Source organism: Volvox carteri (genome assembly GCF_000143455.1).
Source record: "Volvox carteri f. nagariensis unplaced genomic scaffold VOLCAscaffold_27, whole genome shotgun sequence".
NCBI classification, from domain to species: Eukaryota; Viridiplantae; Chlorophyta; class Chlorophyceae; order Chlamydomonadales; family Volvocaceae; genus Volvox; species Volvox carteri.
The window spans coordinates 1,163,570-1,173,480 of NW_003307570.1; the positions used below are offsets into that span (position 1 = coordinate 1,163,570).

The 9,911-nt window shown below is 60.5% G+C and overlaps 2 protein-coding genes across 2 annotated transcripts in view; one reads left to right on the plus strand and one right to left on the minus strand.

Annotated features, from left to right (window-relative positions):
- VOLCADRAFT_92718 (uncharacterized protein) overlaps positions 1-585 on the minus strand; it is a gene marked incomplete at both ends in the record, with an annotated part of 17,552 nt that extends 16,967 nt beyond the window's left edge. The window contains one exon of the mRNA XM_002952081.1: positions 555-585. Coding sequence (XP_002952127.1) covers positions 555-585 — 31 coding nt within the window. The remainder of the gene's footprint in view (positions 1-554) is intronic.
- A 153-nt stretch (positions 586-738) lies between these two features.
- VOLCADRAFT_92719 (uncharacterized protein) overlaps positions 739-9,911 on the plus strand; it is a gene marked incomplete at both ends in the record, with an annotated part of 14,980 nt that continues 5,807 nt past the window's right edge. The window contains 10 exons of the mRNA XM_002952001.1: positions 739-756; positions 1,110-1,242; positions 1,749-2,113; positions 3,310-3,451; positions 4,899-5,100; positions 5,341-5,551; positions 6,205-6,428; positions 6,705-7,065; positions 7,654-8,059; positions 9,116-9,826. Coding sequence (XP_002952047.1) covers positions 739-756; positions 1,110-1,242; positions 1,749-2,113; positions 3,310-3,451; positions 4,899-5,100; positions 5,341-5,551; positions 6,205-6,428; positions 6,705-7,065; positions 7,654-8,059; positions 9,116-9,826 — 2,773 coding nt within the window. The remainder of the gene's footprint in view (positions 757-1,109; positions 1,243-1,748; positions 2,114-3,309; positions 3,452-4,898; positions 5,101-5,340; positions 5,552-6,204; positions 6,429-6,704; positions 7,066-7,653; positions 8,060-9,115; positions 9,827-9,911) is intronic.

Sequence of the window (9,911 nt, forward strand, 5' to 3'; positions counted from 1 at the left end):
AGGGCCTCGGTCGTCATCGGCGCCTCCTGATATGCGTGGCCACTGCGCTCTGCCAGACGGAAAAGGTATTGGGTGATAGGGGCACCTGCCCCCATGCAAGTGTTCATGTACACTGCGAGAACTTGTAGCGTGCAGGTGAGGGGATCACGATCTGGACGCAGCATCATCGCAGGAGCACGCTGACCCTTGTACGTCTTGGTATTTAACTCTTCAATGCGTAGTACAGTGTCGGGAGAAACACTCCCATCGGGCGCTGGTAGGGGTAACGGCCAGCGCTGGTACTCGGTACGACGACCATGCACCATATCCCTGAAATCACTTAACAACAGCTTGCCGACATCATGACCTCGCTGATAAGTCCGCCACATTAAAGCAAAGAGTGACAAGTCCCGAAGCACCAAACTGCGAGCAAACAAATGCTCTTCGTCGCCGGAGGCAATCCACAGATGGCAGGCCAGGCGACGAAACTTCTCCACGGTCAAGGGGATGGCGCTTCACTCCACATAACCGGCGTCACTCAGGTCCCGTCCGTAGCCCTTGACATAGCCTCGCACCAATGAGCTGTCGCAGGGATTCCCGCGACATTGAGAGGCGTCATAGTCCCCTTCCCGGCCCAGCTGCTTAAAGGCAGTCGCAAGGCTCGATATAACCCCTTTTACAGCACTGGCGCTGGGACGCCGGTCTGCCCGCAGACGCCCAGGGTGCCGAGGGAACCACCATTCCACCAGATATGAAACAATGGACATAGGATCGCAGGTGAGCAAGGTGAGCCCGAGAGACTCAACATCCTCTCTTCAAAAAGAGGCAGGGTGCGGGCCTTTGGCGGGTTTGGCGGGTCCCAGTGCTTGAAGCTGCCTGCCCCTCCCTGCCCGTTCAGGTACGTGTACCTATTCCCCCTGCGCCCTACTACACCCCCGCCGGGTACGACAACACGCAAATGCAGCTTTGCTACTGCCCCCGCCACTGCCGCTACTGCCCCCACCACCTCCCTACCTATCGACTCTGCAACCGCCTCCGCCAACCGCCATGAGGGCGATACTCAACCGGTCGGGGGAGGGGGAGGGGGAGGGGAAAACCCCAACCCCACACCTTCATCCCCCGGCCAGCAGCACCCGGACGCCCCAGTGCTGCGCCCCGAGGTGTATTCCGGTGAACCGGACCCTGAACTGCTGGGCCTTATGCTGTCACGACTCCAGGGGAGACCAATGGACTTTATGGCATGTGCACGAGACACGCCTCCAGGTACATGTGTATGAGTGAGGGGGGTGGTTGAGGTGGGGGTTAGGGTGGGGTGAGGTGGGGCGGGAGTGGAGGAAGGCATTTCCTCGGGCACGCAAACGAACGACTCCCCCGGCGCGCTTTCCGATGTTGCTGGTGGGTCCAAACACACACCGTGTGTTTATTGCCCCCTCCGATCTGTCCGATCATGTCCCGTTAGTCAGGAGGAGGAGGAGGACACTCCCACCCACCACTCACGCCATCATCTCGCCGCCGCCGCCGCATCCACCGTGAACTTGCTTTGGACTCATGGGGCAGTTGGTGGTTGGACTTCTGTACCCCTCAGACAGGCTCCCCCCCACAATCTCCTCCTAGTCCCCGCTCCCCGCCTCCCCCGCTGCCGGACGACGGACCTGGCTTTGGATGCCGTCGAGACATTTCTTCTTTGTTCCCGTTGTGTCCCCCCATTCCATCCCAACCCTGACACCAGCACCCCCCACGTTACCCCCCAACCCCTTTCCTGCTCCCAGGCAAGGACGGTACTTGCACATTGTACCTGTGCCGGTGTGCAGTGGTGGAGCTGCCGTACCTGCAGCCTGCCCTCTACCCCGCCGCCGCCAATCAGACCTCCCCCTCCGCATCCATGCGCTCGCCTGCCGCGTCTTCCGAACCACAACAAGCGCAACAAGAGCACCAGCAGCACCAGCTGCTGCAGGCCGCGGCCACGCCGGCGGCGATGGCGGAGCAACAAAATCCGGAGCCACGGGGGGGGTTGGGAGCCGCCGCCGCCGCCACCGCCGCCGCCGCCACCAGCAGCAGCATCCGCGACCCCGTTCGGGCCGTGTGCATTGAGCTGGTTGGCAACCGCTTCCTGCGCCGTATGGTCAGGGTTTTAGTGAGTACGGCGCTGCGGGAAGCCACCCCTGGAGCTGGGCGCTGCTCGGGCCGCGAGACAGCTCTGTTGGAGTGTCTGTTGGAGGGGCGGGAGGCCACCGCTATGGGGGCGCCTGCGGTCGGTCTGTGCTTCGCCGGGGCGGGGTATCCGAAAGGGCTGGAAGGGGAGTGGACGGAGGAGGGGGGATAGATGGGGGGAGGAGAGGGAGGAAGAGGGAGGGGGGATGCGTCCGCGTCTGGAAGTCACGGAGCATCGTTCGGTTGTGTGCGAGCCGGTGTGTATTGATGTGCAGCTCCTGAGGCTAGACTTGCCGTTGACTTCATGTTGAGGAGATGCCGGCGGCGGTGATGGTGGTGATCTTCTCAGTTCATGGGTGCAGTGATAGCTTGCGTGCTTGTACGGCGGGTTTATTGGCGAAATATGGGTTGGGGGGGGGGAGTAAAGAATGAGCAGCGGGCGGTATCACGGCAAAGAGTTTCATGGTCTGTTGTGATCATGTACTGGAAGGAGTGCAACAGAGCGGCTTGGATGCGTCACCAATACAAGTTACAAGTTCTGCACACAAGTGCGGGTGTGTCCGTAAAAGCCGGGGGGGCCATGGAATAGGGAGCATGTATCGATATTGGATATCCCGCTGTGTGGGAAGCTTTGTGGCAAAGCCGGTGCTGCGGATGCCCTGTGTCACCATGTGCTTAGGGGCGATGGCTACGGATGGCCCCTGCGGTCCCCAGAGCTGAGAGCTGAGGGCCACTGATCCATCCCGCCGTACATCGGAGTGTACGACCACACTCCAGTGGGTGTTTTGCTCCTTTTGCCACAATAATATTACCAACTGATATATATCCTTTATGTAATTGTATCATTCTACTTCGATAAAGCGTTGCTTATCGGCCAGAACTCTAGAAGTCATTGCACGGTGTATGATTGTACGGTGTATGAGATGCGATGTGGAATAAGAATCCAACAGCGTCGGGAGTAATGAACATGTTCGCGCAGGTTGGTTGCGCTTAGGTCCTCCAGCTGCACCCGAATCATCTATCTTAAAGGAGAGTTCTCCAGCACCTCCCGCAACTGCTCCAACCCTTCACTCAGGTCGAAAGAGGTTCAGATTCATCCCCCAGGATCGAAGGTTTGGAGTGAACCTGGCATGTTTGAAGCAAGGGGCTGTAGGAAGAGCTGCATCACGGTGTGTGTAGGGGGGGTGCTTCAAGGGAGAGTGCCTGGAGGTCACGTGCCATTTCGACCACGTGCACACACTGGCGGATGTGCAAGCAGCATTGTATCGGGTGGCGATGTGCGGTTGTGTTAATTGCAACACGGAGTTGAAGTGGAGAGGAGGTGTGTGTGCAGTTACGATAGTCATGGGAATCCTGTCACGAGCAATCAAGTGGCACTGCAATCAAGTGGCACTGCTAATTTCTCACACGGAGCGTGTATTGTTATTCGTGATCCACTGCGATCCAGTGTTTGGATTCTTGGAGACGCTGATCCACTGGCGTACGGGCACGGGCGAGGGACCTCCGGGCGCACTGTGTCGCTCACTAACCGACAACCGAAACTGCCATCCTTGGAAAAGGCCATTCACCCGGAAAAACCCGACAGGATAATGCGGCCCAAGTTCCGAAATTACTTTAACCTAGTGCAGTAAGGCAGTTGCTGGCCTCAAAATGGCTCCATGTGACTGGACTGGCCAAGCTGTTCCGTAAATGTCGCCCACCGTGAGAAGTGAAAGCCTGTCAGCAATTGCAGCCCGTCTTTTAATATGATGTTAGATATTATGACTCCATTTTGGTGATGCGCCGCGGCCGCGGGTGCTCCAGAACGTCGGCTTCACCTCAGCACGGGGATATGGCAAAGGATGAGCCCTCCTACCAATAACAAATTTGATACATAATGTAATCATATATCACAATCAAAACCGAAGTGCACAAAGGAGCACAAGGTCACGGCAACCGATCAGTGGCCCAGCCCTCCGCTCTAGTGGTCCCCACTTGACCAGTTGAGCGTAACACCTCAGCATGTGTCATGAACAATGTAAACATTTATCTTGCACACCACACAACGTAGATATGTTTGGTAGCAGATTTTTAGTTCTCGGTTGGCTACTTGTACCAGGGAAGACGAAACGTCGAAATCGTCCTGTGGCCCTGTGAGGATCATAGCGCATGTCGTGGATAAGCAGTAGGCCGCGAAGTATTCAATCTTGTACGTGGCATTTGGGAAGCTGATGCAATTGCCAACATGTCTGCGTTAAGCATGCATCTCATCATGCGAAGCAGCTTAAACTAACGCTCTTCTGAATTACTAAAGATAATGTTGCGGAATCATACGTGATATTCTGTAAAAAGGAGTCTTGGTTTCGGTTCCACCGCCAAGAACAAACCCTCTTTTCTCACAGACACAAATTGCATCAGAGCCTCGACATATCTTACGTGTTATATTCTGCATTTTATTTTCCAATCGATATTTTAGTAAGGCAGAGGTCTTGTGCTTCAACGATAGCCTACTCTCGTCTGCGAGCTGCATTTCGATTCTATCACTAGGAGGCTTGTAAGCCAGCCAACTTAATGAAACGCCTCAAAGGGGCCTTTTCCGCATACTAGGGTGGTTTGCCAGGGACCTCGGCAGGCCTGAGTTACGTGGAGCAATGCTGTCTCAGGCCCCGACTCAGCTTCTGCCATGTTCCATACAGCTAGGTGCCAGCCATGCAAGTATAGGTATGTCAACTCTTTGGATTATCGCTGCTGCGCTCGAGTCCTCACGTCGGCATGCGGTTGGGACGCAGTTGCTTGGCCGGAACTCCCTGTCAGAGGCCTTATCCAGAGGTTTCTATCAAACTGTGGACTGGATATGGATCCTGACGCCGTGGAGCTGCACCTGGACCGGTACCTTCTCCCACCAACAAGCAGGTTTGGAGCGGTTGTGACCCGATGGCACCGACCTGTCGGTGCGCACGATGTCGTGCGTCTCAAGGCCCTAGTTCACAGGTAAGTGCTCCACGTGTATCGTACACATCCTAAGGGGCAGCCGCTCACTCTTCAACGAAATGCTGACGCCACATCCACATCCACCCGGCTTGGCAGCGTTCCTGCACCTCTTCCCGCTGACCAACATCTCCGCAAGTGCCCTCCGGCCCGCCCGCCGGCGTTCCTGCACCTCCTTCTCCCAACTAAACACAAGCACCTTCCAAATCGCCGTGTATCCATCCCCTGGTGGTGGCCTGTCAGGCACGCACCGGGCAAGGCTCGCGCCAAGTTGGATGCCCGCGGCCCTCCGCGGCACACCGTGCGCCAAGTCGCCGGGCGCGCTGTCGCAGCTATGGCCACGTCAGCGGGTCCGACGCGGCTGCAAAGCATCGTCAGCGCTGCGGCTGAGATGAGTCTGCTGCCTTACACCTTTACCAACTGGACGGAAGCCTGGGACCACAGCCTGATGAAGGTAAAAAAAAAGGCGCAGGAGCACTGCGTATTAGCCAAGCCGCGACTGTGCATAACCGTGTGTATGGGTATGGGTGGATTTTCCCGAGGACCCTGGGGGTCTGTGAGGGTTTCCTTTCGTCTCTCACCTCAACTGGATCGGACTGGACGCGACCTTTGCGGTATACCGGCAACTCGATTCATCGGCGTTGACCACCACCACTGGCGCGACGGGGAGGGGGCGCGATGGGGAGGGGGCGCGACGGGGGGTTGGGTGGGGAAGACGAACCATGAACGAGTTGAAGGTGGGGTTAAGGGTGGGGGAAGAATGGGCTGGGGCGCCCGACGTGTTTTACCCCTCCCCGGATCGACAGCGCCCTGCCGATCCGTGTCAGCTACCAAAGCTCCACGGCATCCTGACGCCGGCCGCCGGCAGGACGCTGTGTTTTGTCCCACCCACCGGTGGCGCTGGCAGGATACAGCAGCCGCCTGCCCACGTAGGCCGAATCACCGGCTGCTCCCACCCTGTACCTAGATATATGTATGTGTATATATGTATATATATATGTATATATACATATATGTATGGGCGCATATCCCATTCCCATGCAATATCGCCCGCATAAATATGGGCGATATCCCCTTCCCATGCAATATCTCCTCCCCCGCGCACAGGTGGCCGTCCTGCTGTTCCGAACGCTGCTACCGGACAGGCCCAGCGCCGCCAGCTCCCTCATGCAGGCCTGCTCCGACCTGCTTGACTTGCCCTCCGACTTCGCGCCGTGCGGCAGCCTGTACCGGGGCCTCTGCACCCTGCAGCTACACGTCAATCTGCTGCAGGCGGCCAACGAGCTGAAGGCAGCTGGGCTCGGAGCGACGGGGGTTCCGGCACCGACCGCGTCCGCCGCACCCGGGCCCGTGTCAACATCCACCGCCGGCCCCCCGACCCCCCCCGAAACAGCACCACGATCAGGGGGGCGTCAGGGGGCGCGCGAGGCGTCTAGCTGCCGATCGAGCTCCAGAAGGGGTGGCGCGGCGGTTAGCAGCAGCAGCTGGGGCAGCCGCGCGACGCTGTGTGGCGGCTGCACCAGCAGCACCAGCACCAGCAGCAGCATCAATAACGGTGGCGGCGGCGGCGGCGGCAGCGGCGGCGGTGTCAAAAGCATCAACAATAGGACCCGGGAGGCTCGTCAGCTTGAGAGCGCCCTGGAGGCGATGAAGCAACTGTTAGACAAGGCCGCTGTGCATGTGGGTATGGTTCTGGAGCAGCTGAGTTACTTCGGAAGCGAGCTCAGCAGCATACTGGATAGCTACCTCCCGCCGCCGGTGCCAGTGGAGCCGCTACTGCTGCCGGGGGCCCCCGGTGCTTCCGGCGGTGGGGTCAGCGGCGGCGGCGGCGGGGGCGGGGGCGGTGCGGCAGCTGCTCGGGTGTCTGGGGGGCCCTGCGGCGCTGCGGCAGCGCCCTGTGGTGGTGGTCGGGACCTGCGACTGCAGGTCGCAGAGCTGCTGGAGCCGTATGCTGCCATGCAGCTGTTGGTGGGTGTGTGGCAAGGGGAAAAGGGGGCTTCACCTTTCCAGGGCCTTGAGGAGTCCTTTCGGGGCATTGAAGCGGGGTAGGGGTAGGGAGGGGGGGAGGCTCCAAAAGGACGCTTTTACGGGTGTTGCGGTGTGGGTTTCCCTCATCTCGAGGCTTTAATTGGGAATTTGGTTTCTCTGGCTGGCTGGCTGGCTGGCTGGCTGGCTGGCTGGCTGGCTGGCTGGCAAGCGGCCCTGCGTCAGAGGGCTCCGCCGCCGTCTTTAGACAGCAAATCGGCTCTTCCGTGTTGTTGTCTTTGTTGCTGATATTGATGTATTTCGGTACCTCCTCCTCCTACACACACCCAGACCCGCCAGCGGAGGAGGTACCGCCGTAGGGAAACAACAACAGCTGCAAACTGTGTGGCCAAACACCGCACTGCCGGCAGTACTGGCATACTCAGCATATGCAGTACTGGCATACTCAGCATATGCATGTTCTGCAATTGGTTTGCGGCACTACCCCCCTCCGCAGCAGCTTCACTCGTTCGTGGTTCGTCTTTTCCCCCTCCGCCCTTCCCCCCAAAACCCGGTTATGCAAAACTGTAGGAGGCTTTCGGGCGCATGGCAGTGGCGGGTTACCCCACCGGCGCGCCTCCGCCGCTGCTCCCTACCGGCACCCTGCCGGCCGGCTGGGACTGCCACCGCAGCCTCTTCCACGCAGTCCTGGATCTGGCCGCACAGGCAGGTGTCCGAATTGGCCCCCCGGAGTGGGCCGCGGCTGGAAGCAGCAGCAGCGGCGGCGGCGGCGGCGGTGCGGAGGAAGGCTTGCTGCCGAGCCACGGGTGGCCGGGGACGCCTGGCGGCGGCGGCGGCGGCGGCCCCACCCCCACCCTGGAGTTGCCGCTAGTCGCCAGCATGCTGGATGCGTTGCTGCAGCTGCACGTGCAGGCGCACTCCCAGTGCGGTGGCGGCGGCGGCGGCGGCGGAGGTGGTGGCAACAGGTCGGGAGGAGGTGGGTGTGGAGGCAACGCCGCGGTCCCCGGGGGTGGGGTGGGGGGGGTGGGGTGCATCCACGCACGGTGGTTTCTCTTGGCAGCGTGATCCATGTCTGTTTTGCAGTACAAACAAACAACTTGAGTATAAACCCGGTTTATGGGGAAGGAGTTTCGAAAATAGGTTGTGGAAGGGCGCTCTGGGGATCTGAGTGCACAAACATACTTACATACAGATAGATTGAGAGAGAGGGACAGGCATAGAGATATGCCTAGGTCAGGCACTACTGGTAAAGCACATACCGGCGCCCCCGGGGGTCCCGGAGGTTCCGGGATCGAGACCTGTCAGGGTCGAAAACCCTTCCGATGGTGGAAGGTACAAGTGTCCCTAGTCGATGGACGGTGGTGACCTGGGATAAAGTTAACCTGCGAGCCGACCAGGAATGGAGTTGGGCCGCTGTCGATCCGGCAGATTCCGTTGGATGCTGGTGGTGGGTGCGGAACCTGAGCGATCCACTGAGAAGTTGGCTAGGGTGACTGGATGAGGGTGTGCCCCGAAATACCGGGGAAGGCAGGGTTTCGCCGGGTAGCGGCCGCAGGGTGAAGATATGACCCCCTGTCCCATACATACATACATACATACATACATACGTGCATACGTACATACATACGTACATACGTGCATACGTACATACGTACCACGCAATACACGCAACACGTCAAGAGAGCGCAGCGTTTTGTCGACAACAAAGAGCTCGTTGTCGTCGTCGTCATTGTTGTTGTCGTGCTCTCCCCCACCCCCCCGGGGTGAAGCTCGAGGAGGATCTGTCGCGCGAGCGGGGGCCGGGCCGATATTGGCTCCTCCTAAACTTCTTGACCCAGCTTGTGTCCCCGTTTCCGTGTGCCGCTGTCCGCTGTCTGAGCTAACTGTTTCCGAACCGCCCTGCAATGGTGTACCGCAGCCAGCGGCGGCGGCGGCGGCGGCGGCGGCGATGACAGCGACGACAGCAGCAGCGACGGAGGCACCCCCAGCTGTCCCCGGAGCCCCGCGGTCTACCCGCTGCCCCCCTGCCTAGACTGGCTTCAGGACGTGACATCCGTACTGGCGGCGGTGTGTGACGTGTACGCGCTGGCTGGCGGTGGCATGGACATAGACGCGGAGGCGGAGGCGGACTTGTCGCCAGTGGCGGCGGCTGCTGCACCGGCCTCCGCGGCGGCCGACGGAGGCGGTGGCCTGGCAGCGGCGGCGGCGGCGGCAGCGGCGTTGCCGATTAGTGCCATGGCGTCGGCTACGGTGGCTGCCGCCGTTGGCGCCTCCGCGATAGCCGCGGTGGCGACGGTGGAGTCGACGCGGCTTGGTGGCGTGGCGGGCCCATCCGCCGCCGCCGCCGCCGGCGGCGGCTCATCCCTGACATGGGTTGACAGCGACGCCGCTGCCACATCGCCCTTGACCTCTTCTCCGGGGCCCTCCGCGCCAAGGACACCGCAACCCGGAGGCAGCGGCGGCGCGGGCTGTAGCACCCCCGTCGAGCAATTCTTGGACCTTGGAAACTGTGGCAGCGGCGATGTTGCAGGGAGGGTCTTGTCGCAGGCCGACGGGGACGTCCCGTCAGAGCAACTGCTTCCCAAGGCCGCAGCTACAGCCGATGGGCCGCCAGAAGAGGATGAGGAAGATGACGACCGGGCATTTACGCCAGCAGCTACGCCGCAGCTGGCTGCGCCGCCGGCCGTCGCCGTCGCGGCCGCTGGCTCGGGACTCAAAGCCGGCGCAGCGATCGCGACGCCAGGTCCAGCCCCTGCTGCCGCTGTTGCGGCGGCTGCGGCGGCCGCCGCCGCTGGCGCCCCGCCCACTCTGCTGTCGGCCCGGTTGAT